Source organism: Vicugna pacos, chromosome 13 (genome assembly GCF_048564905.1).
Source record: "Vicugna pacos chromosome 13, VicPac4, whole genome shotgun sequence".
Classification (NCBI taxonomy): Eukaryota; Metazoa; Chordata; class Mammalia; order Artiodactyla; family Camelidae; genus Vicugna; species Vicugna pacos.
In genome coordinates this window covers 4,595,845-4,615,945 of record NC_132999.1, presented here as the reverse complement: position 1 = coordinate 4,615,945, position 20,101 = coordinate 4,595,845, and the positions used below count along the sequence as shown (strand labels likewise).

The window sequence follows — 20,101 nt, the reverse complement described above, 5'->3', positions numbered from 1 at the left end:
TTCCTGGAGTAACCTTTGTCAGTTAATCATTTATTAAGCACTAAAAACTCAAGAAAATGGCATTAGCAGTCATCTCTACGGGAGGGAACAGGTTAGTCAGGTACAAGGGTGCAGTGGGGGGGTGGGGGGGAGGCAAGACTTACTTTCTTCCAGTGTCCTCTTGTACCTTTGAATTTGCTACTGCAGGCATGTATAACTGATACAAAAATTTCATTTTTTAAAAAGGCCCAATCCTCACACTCTGTCACTTGTCCTATTTCAGCTTTTAGATCTTTGTTTACTGGACTTTGACATTTAGAAATTGACTTTTTTTTTCCCTCTAAAATGTAAGCTGGATTCATTTAAAATATGATTGGCTTCTCAAGGCTAATTTATTTGTCTTCAAAGTATTGAATGTGTGGACACATTCATATTCCTGAAGACACAGAGTTATTAGACAAGAAACACTACTTGCTGACTTTCTGTATATACAGTTTCTTCACTAAAACTTAAGCTTCCTGCAGACAGCGTTTGCATTTCATGAGTCTCTGGAGGTCCCATTATGGCCAATGCTGAGCTTTCACAGGAGGGTTACTTTCGTGAGTTGATTCTCAGTCCTTTCTTCCAAGGAAGAAAATTCATTAAATACATACACGATGTTTTGATTAAGAAACTTCTTGGGATTCTTATAAAAACAAAACAACAACAAGAGACAGAGGCAAGAAAAGGGAGAGGGAGAGAAAAACAGTGATAAGTCACTCATATTTGTCATGAAACTTTTGGGACTCTACTGATTGGAAATACTTGCAAAACATCAAATATGTCATAAAGAGGGACAACTAAGGTTGACCTAAAATCATGGACAAATCTGCTCAACAAAATTTGTTCAATAAAATTGCTGCATGAATATTGTGTCCAAGACCCAGAGGATAAAATGTTGAACAATTGCAGACATAACCTTTGCCCTCATGGTTTCCATAATAGTAGGGGGTACAGAAAGAGAAACAGGCAATTACCATATGGTATGGTAAATACCATAAACGAGTACAGAGACACTCAGAAAAGGAGAACGAATCCCATGCTTGGGCAGGTGACATCTGGTGTCACAATGGCTGGGACTAGAGCTTCAGAGTCTCGCAAATCTGAGTTCAAATCCTGCTTTCACTGGTTCCACTCTATAACCTTGGCCAATTTATTTAATCTAAGCCTCCGTTTCATCAGCTTTAAAATAGGAATAATGACAGCAATGAGCTCAAAGGATTGATGTGAGCGTTCAATGAAATGCACGTCATAACTCTGCCACAATGTCTGGCAAGTGGCAAGCACCAGTGGAGATTAGATAACAATATTAATGATAACAGTGAGCTGAGAACAGCCCGGTAAGATACAGGACAGGAAGGAGGAAGAGTATTCCAGGAAAAAAAAAAAAAAAAAAGGACTGTATACCCATAAAAGCAATAGGATGGTGAACCTGAAAAAGGAACCTGGCTTGAGCCATGGGTTGGGAGGCCCCTGTGGTGGGGTCAGAGATGCAAACGAATCTGGAAAGGCAAGCAGAGCCCAGCTCAATGGGTTTATCAAGCTTAATGGAGGCCTCACTAGAGTTTTATGCAGAGGAGGGACAGGATCAAATTTGAGTTTTAGAAAGACCAGCTTAGCTACAGTGTGGAAAATGGAATGGAGAGGGAGGAGACAGGAGGCAAGGAGATCAGCGTTAATAATTTTTGCGGGGAGGAGTAATTAGGTTTATTTGTTTATTCTTAACGGAGGCGCTGGGAATTGAACCCAGGACCTTGCAGGCTAAGTAAGCGCTCTACCACAGAGCTATACCCTTCCTCCAGCTTTAATAATTTTTAAACAATGCCTCAGCTGTTGGGGAACTTCACAGTTAGGGAGATAGGTGTCACATGAAATACATTTATATAAACAATCCCAGAGGGCCTTGAAGTAATTATTCTCAGCTCGTTGATATTAGCTAGTTAGCATTTCATTCATTCATTTCTTCACTCATTCAACAAGCATTTATTAACTCAACTAAAGCAGCAAACTGTGAGAGACCTCTAGGAGAGTTAGTTACCCTGCAGGGCCCTGCTTCCCTGAAGCACCCCATCCAACGTGACTGCCCGCATTCCTCTCTCTGGCTGGAAGGCCCCTTACTCCAGGGATCCAGATCAGGGCAATGGCAAAGGTGTTTTGGGGAGAGACCACACACACCAGCAGGAAATCCAAGCTGGGAGGCAGTGCTACAGAGCAGATTAGGATGGAACCTAAGGCAGGAGGATGACCCCCTTCACCCTGGGAAGGGGAAATGTCACTGTATGCATCAGTGTACAGTCAGCTTCTTACTGCTCAGGGAGTAAATCTTCCATGACCCAATGATACGCAAATAACAAGCAACACTCATGGAAGGCACTGTCCTCTATATTTCAGATGGGTTTATAAATTTGTTACAACTCCATGAAATCGGTATGATTATGCCCACTTTACAGGTGAGAAAACTGACGCAAGAGACACTCCACAAGGTCACAGAATTAGATGCAGTCTACTGTTCTTATCCACTACACTACATGGCCTCTGGCAGTGGGCCACCAGCCCAGTACAGGAGTGAAGCCAGTTTAAAATGTATGTCTCAAAATCTGAAGGGAGACAGATCACTGCCCACTTTAGTATCAGGAAGGCCAAAATCTGAAAGGTTTTATTATAGGAATAAAATGAAATGGATGATTAAATATACAACAGTCTCTTAACAGGAAACTGGACCAGCCTCATCGAATGAGTACCATTTTGAAAGGGTTTTTGAAATCTATTTTACTCTTTTAAGCACAAACCACAGCTCTGCCATATGGCCTAGGACACATTAGAAAGTATTCAAACAGGGTTCCATGCTTCTCAGTTTAACATAGAGTGTGTCATCTCACAGACTCAAAGATGGAGAGGTGTGGCAAAGGAGATAAAAGCGCTTCGAGAATGAGCCTGTTACTCTTTCGGTTTTCTACTAATGTAGGGTGAAAAAAAAAAGCCAATTATCTCAGAGAAGTAAATCAAATATGCTTATTCTCTCAGACCATGTAGAGTTCTATTATCCAAGTACTGAAGCATGTGTAGAATAAGCATATTTTAACTACAAGCTCTATGAGGCATTTCCAAGTGAACCGAATAAAGACAAAATGAGGTGTGGGGGGAATCCCTAACCCTCCAGGTATGAAGAAACCACCAGCTTCTTGCAACGCCACTTGATGCCAAAAGCAACAGAGTCTTGAGCCTGGGCGCTTAGCAGGCCAGATGGCATTGTAAAATCCAACCTCACTCTGTTTGTCTCTCCCCCACTAACCTACCTTGTGTTTAAAGCAGTCACAGCCATTTTCACATGCTGCAATATTTTAAAGTAGTCGCCGTCCCTTGAGAACACAAAAAGCTCTAATTGCCATGAGTTTTAAAACACAGAGAATAAAAATTGCGTAATTTGTGAAATAACCATTTCCAGTTAAACACAGACACATACACGCACCTAACACCCGACACTGAGTACAGCTTTTCAAACCTAGACACCAGAGCTCAGCAACAAACCAGCCTCCTTACATTCATTCACTTGCCAGTGGACTCTCTCCCCTCCACTGGAAAGTAACTCGGGACGCCCTAGGTCTGCGGGCACAGGCAGCCCGTTAATTGATCTGGCCCCTCCTGCTCCCAGCTCCAGGCAGGACTTGGGACTTCCGTGTCATCAGCTGGCCCCCTGGAGCCCAAGCCCAGCCTCCACCCGCCCGCCTGGAGCGGCACCCCTCCCTGCCCCCGCTCCCCGGGAAACACTCAGAGTTGCCTCGTCTTTGCTGCTTTTTAATCTTTACAAATTAAAATGCTTGTGAGATGGATTCCCCAGCCCACCCACCTGCCCAAGTCCGCACAACCACACTCAGTCGGGTCCTCTCGAAGGCATCCAAGCAGCGCCGGCACCGGGAGGCGTGAACAATGAACTTCTCACTCGCGCACACACACCCTCTCCCCCAAAGGGGAAGTTTGGAACTCGCCCGGGGACCGGTTCCGCGACTCCCCGGGCAAGTCCGGCGCGGGCGGCGGGGGAGGGCCGGGCGCGCGTCCCCGGCCGCGCCCCTCGCGTCTCCCGGCGGGCAGTTACCTCCTTCCGCCGGCTCGGCGCCCCGGGGCGGGTGATGAGGGCCGTCTCCTCGCACACCACGGCCACGTCCTCCACGAACACGCAGTCCGGGAGGCTCTCGTCGGCCGGCAGCTGCACCACCTGCAGCCCCAGCTTGCTGCCCAGCACGCCCACGTAGAGCTGGTGCTGCCGCTCGGCGCGGGCGAAATCCACCTCGTCGCCCTTGGCGCTCCTCAGCGCGTGCTGGCCGAGGGACTCGGGCAGCGCCCGCACCACGACGTGGGTGGCCCGGCCGAAGGCGGCGGGGTGGCCGAGCGCGGCCATGGCTGGGGGCGGCGGCGGGGCGGCGGCGGGGCGGGGGGGCGCGGCGGCCGGGTCCTTCGCGGGCAGCGCGCGCCGAGCCTGCGAGCGCCCGGCGGCTCCCCTTGGCAGCCGATGAATGTGGTGCAGCAGGAGCCCGGCTCGCGCCCGGAGCCCTGCCCGCGCGACTGAGCATGCCCAGAGCTCCGGGCGCCGGCCCGCGCGCAGCCCGCGCGCCCACTCGGCGCTCTCGGCTTCGCGGCGGCCGAGGCGGGAGTCGTAGCGGCGAGCATCGCACCAGAAGCGGGACTGGAGGAGGATGCCGAGGAAGTGGGGAGCGCGAGACGCCAAAAGGCGCCCTACCTTGGCCTGACGTTACCTGTGTTCCACTGCAGGTGCACGCCTCAAACCGCCCCCAGGCACACTTGGAGAGCAGGCGATGGACCGGGCAGAGCGACTGGAGTGGCTAGAAGCGGTGGTCGGGAAGCAAAGGCTGGGATTGTTCCTTCGTGCATGGATACTCTGACCTCTCCCCCTACTCTCCTGTTCCCAGGTCACCGAGCACGTGGTACCACCCCCACTCCCCCGCCTCCCTGTGTCCCAGCGGGAGAATCTGTCTTCGAGTGGAAGTACATGTTACCTTGACTTTCTCTGCAAATAACTCCTCACCCCACGTGACTCGAGACTTTTAAGAGTTTTATTTATTCCTTTCAGTAAGAAAGAGGAAGACTCCAAGAAACACATATATGGAGGGTATTCGACATACAGAAACTCACAGTATTTCGGGGACAAACTGCCCTCACGAACAAAGTGATTCTGGTGTGTTTGGCTCCAGGGCCCGCAGAAGTAGGGAGGCAAAGACCAAGTGTGCTTTCCTCAACGGCAGGTGTGCGCTCACCTGGAGCAGTTTCAGATATGTAGCATCACAACTCCTTTGTCACCGGGAAGGAGGGCTGCCAGCCTCCTCCCTCGCCTTCGCCTCACGCCTGTACAGACCCCGAGGAATTCCTGTGATATTTGCTGAACGTTTCTTTTTTCATGAGCCTCAGCAAGTTCCATTCCCTTCTGAATAGTACTGTACCAAGCTTTGATTTTTCTGCTCTCACACCCTGCGGATTAAATAATCCATAGGTTCTGCGCCTTTCGAGGGGAAGAGCCGCTTCAGGTTGTAACTCCAAAATGATCTCAGGTAATAATCTTTTCTCCCGTTCTGTAGCACATTTCTAATGTAAAGATTGATTAAATCGTAGAACAACCGATTTGAATGGGACCTGAGAAACCCTCTCATCTAACTTCCCACCCAATGCTCTGGAGTTCCAGCTGAAACATCTGTGACAGTCACCAGATTTTTACTTGAACATTTTAAACCTCACTTCCACAGTGTATTCCATTTTTGAAGAGCTGTTAAACAGTCTTCATTTTGAGCTTAAATCCCACCGGTCCCACTTCTGCCTTCCGGCATTACCTGGCATGTTAGTATTCTTTCACAAGACAGCATCCACACATCTGAAGGCAGTCGTGCTGTCTGTGCTGCCTGACACCACCCTCCCACCCACCACTGAGCCAGTCCAGGCCTTGAGCCTGAACCAAAAAGTAACTAGTGATTGCTTTCTAAGGCCCTTCAACATTCTGCTCATCTTCTTTTTGATACACATTGGTTTGCTTCTATCCCTTTTAAATGATGGTATCTGGAATAGAAACAGTGCTTCCTGTGTGCTCCAACCAGCACAGACTACAGCCGCACCCTTGTTCCAGATGGCAGTCTTCTATTAACACTGCTTAAGATTGTATTGGCTTTTTTCGGTGGTCCAGTGCCGAGGCCCAGGCCACAGCCTTCTTGCCAGAACTCTGGTACTGGGTTTTAGGAAATGCAGGTTCCTAGGAGAGATGTAACTAAGGCTCCTGAAATAGAAGTGATCCCAACTGAGCAACAGAGGAGATGTGATCTGCATTCTCTCCTGTCTCTCAAGGGTGACTTGACTTTACCCACATGACATGGCATTTCTCAGTTTCAACAGTGAGGGGGCCTTAAGTGAAGGATAGCTCTGACTGACACTGAGGAGTGGGACCAAAAGTAAAACAACAAATGCTTAAGAACTACTGGGTTCTAATTCTAAGGCAAAACTCTCAAGGGACCCATGCTGCCCTCTTGATATCAGCTTAGTGTCCAGAAACCAATGAATGGTATCCTCAGCAGGGAATCCCCACCAACACTACAGGCAAAAATTAGCCCAGGTGCTGAGCTTGCTCCAGCTAAATATGGAGTAGAGGAGGTTGTAGCTCAAGTGGCAGAGCACACGCTTAGCATGCGTGAGGTCCTGGGTTCAATCCCAGAACCTCCATTGAAAAACCAAATAAATAAATAAGCCTAATTACCTCCCCTCTAGAAAAAAAAGAAAATTAAAAAGAAAAAAAGAGACTAATTTCAGGCTAAATATGGGATTTTGTTCCCCCTTACCTAACACTGAGCTTCTGTCCCCTTCCAGTTGGACTCCATCTAGCAACCTCAATTCATGCCCGTGCCTTATTAGAACCTGAATGCTTCACCACCAAGTTTCCTGAGCCTGATTATAAACAAGGTCCAGCGTACCCACTTTGGGCTCATATCAGCCTGGCAGCCAATGAAAACCTGAAAGTTAGGTATTAGCCATATTTTCTGCACTGAAATTGGGCTGCTGGGTTTTTTTAAAGTCTAGTTTTGCAGTTATCCCTATTAAATGTTACCTGCTTCATTCCAACTGCCTCATTTTGACTCTGTCACCTTGTGCATTATTTATTACCTCTAGTTTGGTGTCATCTGAAATTTGATAAGCATGCCTTCTGTCTCCTCTAAGCAGCTGTCAAAAAGTGTTAGAATGTGTATGTTGGTGAAATGAATAATAAAGACGCCAACTCGAGTAAATTATGGTCTGCATGCCTTCTTGCTTGAGTGATGAAGGACTGTTTTTAAGAAAATGGACTTTACTGAGCCTGGTACGTAAGTAAATTCATTGTCCCCACAAATATTTATTGAAAATTCCCAAGCCACAACATCATGTTATGTACTTCAGAGACATAAAAGAAGTATTAAAACATGATCCTTGACCTTTAAGAGCTCACAGTCTCGCTAGGGAAATAAGATACCCAAAATTGGAGCTATGCTAAGGCACATGAGAGAGAGAGACAACAAAGAGCTGTAAGGAGGTAAGGGGAAAAGCTATCACTGTGGCTGGTGGGAGTGGAAGAGGGCTGCTTGAAGGTGGTTGGACTTGGTTTAGGACTTGAATAATCTTTAGGCTGTGAAGAATTGGAAGGAGAGAATGAGCATTCTAAGGACAAATATGTGAAAAAGCCATATGTGTGTTCAAGGAACAATTCATCAGCTCAATAGATCAGCTCAACTCACGTATGTATTGGTTAAGATAACTCTAGCTGCTATAACAAAATGACCCCAGCACAGAGAGTGGCACAGAGTTGATAGAGGTGTATCTCTTGTTCACTGCAAGGCTTGCACAGATGTTCCTGGCTGGGTCCTGACTCTTCTCCACGCAGCATGCGGGCATCCAGCCTTCTTCCATTTTGTGGCTCCAACACTTTGAAGTACGGCACCCGAGTTCACCACGCTCACCTTCCTCAAGCTGACAGAACATTATAGAACGTGCAGCACTGCGTGTGACAGGTTCATGGGCCGGGCCAGGAAGTGATATACATCACCTCTGCCCGCTCTCTTCTGGCTGGAACTCAGTTACACAGCCACAATAAACCAAAAAGAAGAGCTGAGAAATACAGTCTTCTGTGAGCCCAGAAAGAAGAGGAACAGGCTGGGGACACAGCCAGCTGGTTTCTGCCCGAAATCACAATGGGGAAAGTGCAAAATAAAGGTAGAAAGGTAGGCTAAGCTTTCAACACTTGAGCAGTGGAGAGACATATGCTGTGAAGACTGAATGCAGCTTCCGAAGCCAAACTCTGTGGGCGGAAGCCTGGCACTGCCATTTCCTTGTTGTATGATCTTAGCCATGTTACATAAAAGCTCTTTGCCTCCCTCTCATCCTCATCTATGAAATTGGAAATGATGAGCCCATTATCATACGGTTATTATGAAGATTAAAGTTAATAACACAAAGTATTGGAAAAGTGCCTAGAATACTACCTAGCACCTAATAGGCACTCACTAAATATTACCCATTGACAAGTTTGAACGTGATATCTTACCAAAGGCCAAACCACATACCCACATCCACTGAGTTATCAGAGTCATACAGATATCTCACTGCTCTCCAAAAGAACCCAGGGCCTTCCTAGGTTGACAGACCATATCTCACCCATAAGCATACTCATAGGTTCAATACGTGTTTTTGAACCCTTGCTACATGCCAAGTGCTGTGCTAGACACTGGGGATGTAACTGTGAATTCCGATGTGGAACTTACAGTCAAGTTGCTCCTTTTCCTCTTCCACACATTTCAAGATCTTTGTAACTAATTCCCTCTATTTGAAACACCTAGAGCTGTTTATATTCTCTGGGCTGGACACCGACTGACACAGAGGCAATTTTTCTTTTCCGTTGATAATATTGTTGGACCTGCATTTGAAGTCAATTTTAGACGGCAATGATCTCAGGATTAAAATAGACATTGCTGCCTTGCTCCTTTGTTACTCCATTTTTAGCAGATACAAGATTTTCTTTCATTGGGGATGGGTGTTTGGAGGTTGGGGATGGGTGTTTGGAGGTAGGGGATGGAGTCCTTAAAGAGAATGAGGGTTCAAGTGTCCTCCTCCACCCCAAGTACTAGAAATACTGGTTCAAGTGAGTACAGTAAGTCTGCATTCTGACACTAAGTTCTGAGTGTCTCTACATAAGAATCATTGAGTCTGACACAAAAAGATCTACTGTGGAGGGAACTGAGTGCTGCAGATTTTTGACATCCAAGCAGTGCGTGATGTTTGGTAGAATGGGCAGGTGGTGTTTTACAGACTAGGAGATGATTCCAGGGTTGTGGTTCCTAAAGTCAAGATGCATAGCATCCTAACCTTGGTTTCTTCAAATTTCACCTGGGAATTCTTACATAAACAAACATTTACCAAGCACCTGCAATGTGTATGGAGGGGAAATACATAAAAGCAGTGAATAAGGCATAGTAAGCCTGACTTTGACTCCTGGCCCTCCCGCATTCTACTTGTGTAAACTTGGTGTGCCCCAGACCCCTGCTCCACCATTTTCTGTCTTGCTCTAAGCCTCGGAGGACTGACTTTCATGGACCGTATCACCTGGGATCCCATTACTGCTGGCTTTGGCCAATGGGAGGCGCTCACAGGAAATGGGAGGGCAAGGGGAGAAGGAGGTCCTCTTACTCCTTTCCTGCTTTCTCATGGTTTCAGCAACAACCCTTCTATAACCCTAGCTTCTGCCTGGTGGTCCCTTTTTGGTGATTCCAGCTCCTGGCTGGGTTCTGATGACCCCACGTAACTACTTACATGGACATAGTAAGCCACACACATTTCAATGCTCTCCTGTAAGCACACAACATTATGAGTATTAAAAAAAAGAAAGGATGTGAAAAAAAAAAGGCAAGTCAGCATTTTCAGAAAGACCCCTTGGCCATATTTGATGCAGAATGAGGCTATACTGGGGTCCATCCACCCTCTCCAGCTTCTCAAAGTGTTTGCTGGCCTTGTGAGCGTTGATCAGCATATCTGCAGAAGGGATCGGAGGATCTGATGTAACAACTACCACATACGTGTTTGATGTAAAGACAACAGTGAAGGCAGTGAAGTGAGAATTCCTAACTTCCGTGCTCTGGAAAGAAGCGGCCAACTTACCACAGCTCAGCTTGAAACGCTTAGTGATGTTCCTCCAGTTACCTACATCCCAGCGTTGTAACGGCTTCCTGTTCTTGCTGGTCCCTGGATGCCTCGACATCCCTTATCGGTTCTCTTTACTTTGCCCACACCTCTAAGAACATTCCCCGCTTTTAAGGGAATATTATTAAACATCCTCTTCAAAGTTCTTAGCTGAGCACGCCATTTGCTTTTACCCGTTACCTTACTCGGGTGAGTCACCTGAGTTTATGCGTACAGCGGGTTGCTCTGAGGTTGACATGTGACTGTGTATACAAAGTCTTAGCAGTGCACCTGGCACTCGAAAATATTCAATTAATGATAACCACTAATGTTAGTAGCTGTTGTGCTTTTGTGCCAGACACCATGACGAACAGCAAAGTTTCCATCTGCTTCTGTGTAAAAGACCCATTTCTACCACTCAACACACCCGAGTTCTTCAAATGTGATAATACGTCAAGTGCCTACCTCGGTGACAGGGCACACTCCAAGCACTCAGCAAGCATTCTTGGCTCTTCAGAGCTCACCCCTTCCCCCACAAGTGACATTTCCCTTTTCTGAACTTCTATATCTTTTTCTATATTCCTCTTTTTATGCTGCTTCTTACTTTCAGCAGTGTAATTACTCATTGATGCCAGAGTCATCTACTTCATTACAACCACATCAGGGGCTAATGAGATAATCAAAGTATCCTGAAAAGTACAAAGTACTGCATAAAGGTATTGAGTCTGAACAAGAAGTTTGTGATGTTTTATGATAATATACAGAGGTTAATGTGGCCCTGAAATTCAACGTATTTTTTTTTTCAGTTTCTCAGAGCTTTTTGCAATATTATCTTCCCAGAAGTTTTTTTTTCATGATTATTTCATACTCAAATATATGTTTGTCGGGGAAGAAATAGATTGAGGGAAAAATCCTTTCAAATTTTAGGTAATCTAAATAATGTTATGAGAAGAGAAACATTTCTCTACAGCTGAAATATGTACAAACACACACACACCACACAGAGAAATGCATGCATTCTTTGATAAGCCCCTTTCATTTTCCTGTGAAATGAAATTGCTTCATTTCCTTATGAAGAAAAATGAAATGTTAGTGTTGCAATAACATGGAATTATCGTATTTGCTTGGTATCCACCCACAATTATTTTAACATAGTGTTAGGACAGCATTTTCCTTCCTGCTTTCCTTTTCGCATCAGTAATGCTGCTCTCTCCTGGCTTCTTTTCTCTGTCTCTCTGTCTCTCTGTCACTCTTTGTTTCTGTTTAATTGCTTTAAATGTTGGTGTTTCCCAGAAGTCTCTAGTCTTCAGTCTCTTTCCCTCAAATTAAAAATGCTCCCTCCTATGGGTGAGCTAATCCAGGCTCATGACTTCAAGCACCACCTCAATGCCAACAATGCCGCAACCTTCACTACCGGTCCTGTGCTCTCTCCTGAGCTTCACACCTGCCCAGGGGACGTCCATGTTTGGCTGTCCCACAGGAGCTCGAAAGCTGACATTCCCAGAACAGATTGCATCCTGTTCTGTCCGGATACCTCCTTGTCCCCTGCCATTTTCTTCCATCCCACAGAGAGCTGCTTATCCTTGGCTTCACTTTCCCTTTTGCCTCCACATTTAATCAGTTGTGTTTTGACACATCAGTTTCCTTAAAATGATTCAAATCCATCCATGTCCTTCCACCCACTCTGCTACCATTAAGTCCAGTATATATCATTGGGCTCCTGGATCATTGCACAGCCCTTCTATTCAGAGTGGTCTTTCCAGACTGCACATCTGACCACACCATGCTCTTGCCTAAATCCTCCAGTGGCCCCCCAGTACCCTCATAATGAAGTCCAAATGTCTTACCGTAGCCCACAAGACACACCTCCACATCCTCATTCTGGTCACTTCCCCATCTTTCCCTTCTGTGGCCCTCTGCACATCATGCTCTGTCACCTGGCACGTTCTTGACCCCATCCCTGCTTGCGTAAACTTACCCCTTCTTTAAGACTCAGTAAAGGCATCATCCTTCCAAGAAGGCCCCCCGCCCCCACTGCCCTCGTCTGAATGTGATACACCTGTACCCCTGTTTTCACTCCCATTATGCAGTGCTGGCTTACTCGCCAGTCTGAGGAGCTCTTGGCAGACACACACATCTTTTTATTGCTGAATCCTCAATTCAAGTGTTTAGAGAAGGGCCTAATTAAGTCAATGGATGGCATTTGCCTCTCCCTACTCTCCTCAGCCCACTTTCTTAAGAATGGTTTCTATTCTTACAAAATAAGATTATAAACGCCAGGACCCCTTTCAGCTCCAGGATCAATGATTCTATTGCTCCAAATACCTGTTAACAGCTGCAGGGTGGTAGAGAGCTCATGGTCCGGGTTTGAATTCTGGCTCTGTCACAGCTCTGTGATCTTGCAATATTTGCTTAACATTTCTGAGCCTCAGATCCTCATATATAAAACAGGAATAGTAATACCAATCTTAGGTAGGTATGAAGAGGATTAGGTAAAATGAACTTAAACAATGTTCTCCTCAGTCTTCCCACTGGTTAAGAGAGTTGGTATTCAAATAGCCTTTTGTTAAACAAATCCTGGCTCCATCACTTACTCCTGTACAATCCTGGTCCATCAGGTTTATGCACAGAGCTTTGATTTTTTTCATTTATAAAATGACAACAACACCTACATTATGGTGTTTTAAAGCTCATTGAGATGATCCATGTAAAACTTTGCAGCATGTGGACAGAGTAAGCACTCAACCGATGTTATTGGGTTCTGTGATGATGATGGTGAAGAAGACAAACAAGGAGGAGGAGGAGGGGAGGAAGAAGAAATATGCAAAGCCAGACAGTAATGGCATTCAGTGGAACTCACTCCTTTTTCTCTTTCCCATTCCATTCATGGTTGGCTAACACTCCATTTATCCAACTCTAAGGTCAAATCCCAGTACAACAAAGTTGTTGCCCAACTTCCCCCAATGAATGGGAATCTTCTTGTATTGAATAATATCAAAAACTTACTACATTTTAAATAACTTAGCTTATTTCTATTCCACATACATGATGATGTGCAGACACAACTCTTAGAAATAAAGGTCATGTAAAAAATGGTGTCAGATTATTTCCTCACACTTTTTTCTTGCCAGCACCATTATAAAATCATAGTAGGGGGTCCTATGCATGGGGACCTGCATGATGCAGAAATGGGGAGTTTGCAAGCTTCTAGTGGTTTTATAGAGAGAGTCTCGCCATCCCCATGACCTAAACTCTTACCCCTGGGGTGGCTGGTCCACATTTCCTTATTTCACTGTTTACTTATTTTCTCCACTGAATCATCATGAATTTACTTTTCTCACTCTTCATTCCAGTTATCTATTGCCCCATCACAGATTACCCCCTAACTCAGTGGCTTTAAACACTCTTTTTATTTCACCCATGACTTGTGGCTCAGGAATCTGGGAAGGGCCCGTCTAGGTGGTTCATTTCTGATCCTCGTGGAATTGGTTGGGGCAGCTGGACCTGGAGGACCCACTTCCAAGACGCCTTCCTCACTCACATCTCCGGTGCCTCTGTGTTCCTTGGCCTCTCTCTCCACAGGAATCTCTTCCTCCAGGAACTCCCCATTTGGCTTGGGTTCCTCACCGCCTGATGGTCTCAAACAGTCTCACCTCTTAATTAGTGGTTGGCTTCCTAGAGGCAAGCAGTGGATGCTACCAGGCCATTTAAGGGCTACACACGGAACTCATATGGCATCATTTCTGCCATCCTGTAATGATCAAAGCAGTCACAGGCCTGTCTAGATTCATAGAGAGAGGAAATAAACATCACTTCTCAATGGAAGGAATGCCCATCATTAATCAGCCACATTCCTGTTCTCCACGTTCTGTTATTATTCCACTGCAGTATTTATATAACATTTTCAGAGAATTGCCTTCCATTCCCTAAAGTTTCTGACTTTTCCTGAATTAAAATCAGGATCCACACATGCAGATTTGTTTACACAATTAGCTCTGTTCAGTGACCAGCACTGGGCAATAGTACTACCTATCAGGGAAGACGGCTATTAACCAATCATATAGTTAAATACTTACAATCTAAGTTCTAGAAAGGAAAAGGATTGGGTCTCCCTGGCAGGTATAGTAACAGAAATCCCATCTGTCTGGGAGATCAAGGGTGGCTTTCCTGGGAAGGTGACTTTTGAGCTGAGACTTGAAGGATAGGTGAGTATTAACTAAGATTGGAGAGAACATTCCAAACCAAGGGTGCCCTACAGATCTAACGATGTCTTCCCTGAGAGTCTTCCAGACTCAGAGAAGTCAGCATAGAAATCACCCCAAGAAAACACTATCTGGTTGGGGGGCGGTGTAGAGCTCAGCGGTAGAGCGTGTGCTTAGCATGCACGAGGGGCTGGGTTCAGTCCACTTAGAAAAGAAAATACAACACATCTTGGTGATATTACAGACAAGAGTGTAGTTTAAACGTAAATCAAGAGTAAATTATCCCAAGATTATCTAATTCTTTAGAAACTATATATGATCCACATCACTATTTCCATTAGTCTTATATGTACATGAATAATTTTGTGTGTGTGTGTGTGTATATATATATATATATATATGTACATATATGTATATTTCAACTTTGATGTGAAAGCTAGAGGAAAATGGTAATTTGTGTTCATACAGGTCAAATATGTAACTACTTATTAAATTTTGCAGAGAATTTATATAAACATCTCAGCAAATCAGTATATGTATCAATATAACACGCTGTATAGATTATCTATAAATTGCTGATCTGGGATATTTTATGCTTTTATATCCTTGTACATAAGCTTTGATTCTCTGTTCAGTTCTTAAGTTATTTTTAATGTATTTATTATATTTGAAAACATTGACTTTTATTATATTTGAAAAAATATGCCATCTGCCAACTCAAAAATGGAAAAAAATGAAAAAGGCCTTTAAAGAAAGACTTTTTCAAAAATATAGAAAGAAAAAAAGCGAGAAGATTGCCTTGGAAAGTAATTATTTTCTTGTGGGGAATGCTATGATAGATACATTGTTTTAGGAGGAAAAGGGACAGGAATATTATATAGAAAACTCAGAATCACAGTTTTCTGGAAAACCCATGGGTTCCCACAAAAGCCCATTGGATGCAAGTTTAAGAGAAAAGAGGTTTCAAATCAATTTGCTTTTTGCCAAGAACCCTTTGTGACTTCCTAATTAATTTTAGGGATTACCCTTTCATTGTGTTCCTCCTTTCATGACTTAGTTAATGTTTCCTGAGCTCTACAGTGTTGTCTGTCTCATTGCAATGTCGTTCTGAATCTCATTGGAAACGGTCAGTGACTGGTAAGGTGCGGATCAGGAGAAGAGGCTGGGCTTGTCAGGAAAGGCTGACGAATGTCAGTGGGTGAACAACGAGTTAACATTTTGGGGACCAGTCTCAGGACTTTTTAACAGTCTATAATATCACATTCTATATAATTTTATATTACTTTATAATATTTATTCTAAGAAATATGGTGAAAATAATACACCTTTAAAAAGGAATTATATTTTCATTGCCTTTTGAAAGTTTAAACGTAATTGTTATTTTACTTTTATTTGTGCTTGGTTTTTTTTAAAGATTCATGGTTTGTTATAGCCAAAGATGTAGGAACTGAAAAGCTGCAAGTAGTTAAAAACCTGAGATTATTTTTCCTTCCTCTTGTTTTTCTTTTATAAAAACACCAGAAGGAAATCAAATGCTTAATTAAATCAAACGAATTAGCTGAACACTAATATTACCATGACCAGTGTTTGCACCACTAATTGCTGATTGAGTATTACGACAATGTTCTCTCAGTCTGAAAGGAGAATAGTTTTGGCCACAAATCAAAACAGGCAGTGTTAGTTCTACATGGTTTGGGAACGGCCATGCTGGGGGGAGAGCCCGTGTGAGTATCATCAAAACACGAGACTATTGAATATCACTAGTTCAGTTTGCTGGGCTTTGTTTTAATCCCTTTAGGGTGAAAAGGGTGCGTGCGGCTCCCGTCTGCTTGTCCCTGCTTGGGGGGAGTCTCTTGGGCTGGGCTAATCACATTTCCTGGAGGAGTTCACATAGATCTGATCTGGGAATGTCCAGAAGTGACTATATCCACCTTAACACATACTGGCATCTAAGAAGATAATATTTCCTTGTCACATTGTTCTAAAGCAGACATTCAATTAAATTCAGAGAGCACATGTCTGCTCTCACAGGAACAACTGCAAACAATTAAAAGAGAAAACAGAACACACAGCAGAACAGCTACTTCTTCGGAGGAGTGGGAGTATGAAGCCAACGCGGAGAGAGCAACAATTCTATCTGTGGGTCAAAGGGTGGCAGAGTCTCAGTTCAACTTAGAAGTTCTTCCAAGACTCCCTCTCTCGGCCCCTCACCTCCCCAGGCGCTCCCAGTCCTGTGTGGCCCTCTCTCAGCTGCTCCCTTCCAAAACCAAGATGTACTCACGCTGGAGTTCATGCTTTCAGATTCTCCCTAAGCATCTCATTAAACCTGATAAACTGGTTTGTGCTAGGATTTTAGTCGATGAAAATAACTTTAATCAATTCAGTATCTTTTTGTTGAGTGACTAAGTGTGCTAGGCACTGTGGCTGATCATCTGCTTAAGAAACAGGTTCTGTATTCACTTAAAACATTGGGAACCACTAGGGAGCAGTTAAATAAATCATGTTACATCCATACCTGTGGGATCCTCTGTAGCCACTAAAAATAATGCTTTTGAAAATACTGCTTCCATCCATAATGGATGTTAACTAAACTTACTGTGGGAATCTTTTGACAATACATACATACGTCAAGTCATTATGCTGTACACTTTAAACTTACAGTGTAATATGTCAATTATATCAGTAAAATTGGGAAAAAAAGAACATAATGCTTTCATACGATCCCAGTTTTATTTTTAAAATGTGCATAGGCAAAAAAAGACAATGAAATATAAAAATAACTTTAAAAGAGTAAATATAGAGAGTAGTTATCTTTATATGTGATTGTTATTTTCTTCAAACTTTTATGTACTTTCCAATTTTCTTCAAAGAGCATATACTTGTGTTATAATCAGAAAATAAACAATAAACATTTTTAAGACCATTTCTCTCTGCAAGAGTTGTCAGTCTTGTCCAGATGATACTAGATTAAAATCTAACTATTATGTGTATTATGTTATGGTAGGTGTTATAATTTTGACCAAGGTATTATGAAAACAACCAAGTACCCAGATAGGTGATGAGGTATTTAATACGCTGCTGCCTCCAGTAATTTTGTAAAATTCTTCAGAATTGTAGGAAACACACAGTTCACAATTCCTTATCCAAAAATCTTTGGTGCCTGATGTGTTTCAAAACCTAGACTAGTTTGGATTTTAGAACGGTGATATGATGAGTACATACGTTTACAAACACCCCCAGTGGGCCTGGGGCAGCATCCTATAATCCAACACATCAATATTCCCATTTAGTGAGATGGGAATCCCATTAGATGAGATCCCATTAGAATAAGGACGACAGTATTTCTCATCAGTTTAGGTCACCAAACTTATCACTAGCAAGTCTTGCTTTTCAGAGCCCTTCGGATTTCTGAATTGCAGATAAAGGACCGTGGGCCTGGCTGAGAAACGTGGGGACTCAGCCTCACAGCCTGTGCAAGGTGTCATTTGCTATCTGTTTCTCAGCTCCCGGCTCATTTGCTCTGACCATAGGAGTCCTAAACCTGACGTCTATTTACGTGGGAGTGTGTGATTGTGTTTGATCTTAGATATACACCCCAGGGATGAAGAATCTCCAGTTCTGTGCCTTGAAGACACACGTGCTTTCAGGGTCTGGGATTGTTTTAAAGAAGAAAGAAATGCTGTAAAAAACACACTTTACAAACATTTAAAAGCATCAAGAAATAGGTCTTCTAAGTAGAAGTAATATTAACAGAGCTGGCAACAATGCATTTCTCAGAACTTTTTAAAGGTTGTCTCTAAGCCAAACATTTCCTAATCTCTCTTGGAAGAACACAGGCAGCTAAGTGACCAAAAGGCTGTGGTTTTAGACCTTAACTCTAAAACTGCTGAATTTATTGATAACATAGATAGTTCAGGGGAAATTTAATTGTTTGTTTGTTTATTATACAGAGACATACATATAAAATGTGGGGTTTTGTTTTCAACTTCTGTGGTATAATGTGTGTAACGTTTGAGCTAATACTGCACGCCACTGAGGACAAGTAGCAATTTCCATGAAGTGACAGATAAGCGGTTTTAGGGGGAAAAAGTGCCAAGGATGATTCATTTGAATTCAACCTTGACAGTTTTCCTACTGACGAGGCTGACAGAAGAGAGGATAGAACAAAGGTTAAATTCTTCACTTCTAGGAAACTGCTTTGTCTTTGGGGCTTGCTCTTCCAAGCTCTGCTAGTAGACCAAGATGAGCCATTTAATTTTCTCCTACGGATACAAGATCTTCATACAGAGCTTTTGGCAGAAAAAGGAATTTCTCCATGGTTCTACAAAGCATGCATTCAATGAATGTTGATTTATTAATGCAAGTTGACCATCAAGACCTAAATTCCACAATAATCCCTCAAAAGAGTGATTTACCAACCATTACCACCTTCTCTTTGAGCAACCTGATTACCAGAACTACCAGTATTTAGAAAATTGATTGGTCTGACCTCCTGTATGCCTTTTCAGCCTCTGGCTGGAGTTGTAAAAGCAGAATCATGGCCCCAAGGCCAAAGCAGCTGAGCAACGTTAGAGACACGTGCACTCTATGAGTCGTTGGGAGTTGGCTATTTTGAACATTTTCATCACTGCTTTCACATAATACTAAGTTCTCCTCAGCAACTGATACAGGCTACTGTGTGCTGTGAATAGCATCAATGAGTTTTTTTTTTCCACATTAAATTCAGTTATCAGCCTACTGTAGATTCCTTTCTTAATCATCATCACATTAAAAAATTGTTAGCTGTTTAGTGCTATGTAGGTGCCATAAAAAATAAATTAAGGACAGTTGGGTCTTTTCTTTTAGGACCTTACAATTTTGAACAGATGATGACAACAAAGAGAAACATAAGATCTACAATAAGAAATTGCATGAACTAAATAGATAAAACATCGAACTGTGAACAAACAAGACAGTCAGCCTAGGTAGACTCTTAGTTGATGAATGAAGAGGCAATTATAGAAGCAACCCACAGAGAAGTGGCTTTTTAAAGCGCCTAGTTATTTAATTAAGACACTCTTTCCTAGAGGAAGGCAAATCCAGAGATTTTGCAGATTTGGTGACTGCAAAACAACTAAAATTCCAGGGTGGGAGAAATATTCCAGAACTTCTTCTTCTTTTTTTTTTTTAATCTCCAAAACTTGCAAAAATGGCATCAGAACTCCAGTCCAGCAAATTCTGTTAGATTTAAGTTTTGCCTTCAGCTTAGACTAAGAGCAAACATGCTATTTCCATTGAGAAAAGTGTCAGGTTATGCTCAAACGTGTATTGAACTCAGGCTTGTGAAAGTGCTCATTACTATAAAAAATGTTTTGTTTTGTTTTGTTTTAGTTGGACACAAATAATATTTTAAATGAAAAAATAACCACAATCTCCAAAACAAAAAAATTATTACATGTATTATTGTGGCATTATTTTACATTTTTGCAAAACAGAGGATAGTTGAATTCTCCTATCTCCTCCTGCATTCACGCTATTACAAACTTTGTTTTTTTAAAGTAACAATGTTATATATTTAAGGAGTACAACGTGATGGTTTGTATATATATGCTTAGTGAAATAATGACTACCGTCAAGCTAATTAACGTATCTATTTCCTAACACATTTAGCAATGTGTGTATGTGTGTGTGTGGTGAAGCCACCTGAAGTC

General features: G+C 43.2%; 1 protein-coding gene and 1 long non-coding RNA gene across 4 annotated transcripts in view; one reads left to right on the top strand and one right to left on the bottom strand.

Moving 5' to 3' along the window:
• DDAH1 (dimethylarginine dimethylaminohydrolase 1) overlaps positions 1-4,865 on the bottom strand; it is a 133,189-nt gene extending 128,324 nt beyond the window's left edge. The window contains exon 1 of one of the 3 annotated variants that reach the window (XM_072974060.1): positions 4,770-4,865. Coding sequence is in view for 2 of the 3 variants with exons in the window: in XM_072974058.1 (XP_072830159.1) it covers positions 4,112-4,414 (303 nt within the window). In the remaining variant the exon portion in view is untranslated. Of the gene's footprint in view, positions 1-4,111; positions 4,536-4,769 lie in introns of those variants that run through there. The other 2 variants (XM_072974058.1, XM_072974059.1) reach the window with 2 other exon arrangements.
• An 88-nt stretch (positions 4,866-4,953) lies between these two features.
• Positions 4,954-7,292, top strand: LOC107033674 (uncharacterized). The gene is made up of 2 exons (XR_012078985.1): positions 4,954-5,579; positions 6,877-7,292. It is a non-coding gene; the product is annotated as an uncharacterized lncRNA (long non-coding RNA).
• The last annotated feature ends 12,809 nt before the right edge of the window (positions 7,293-20,101 follow it).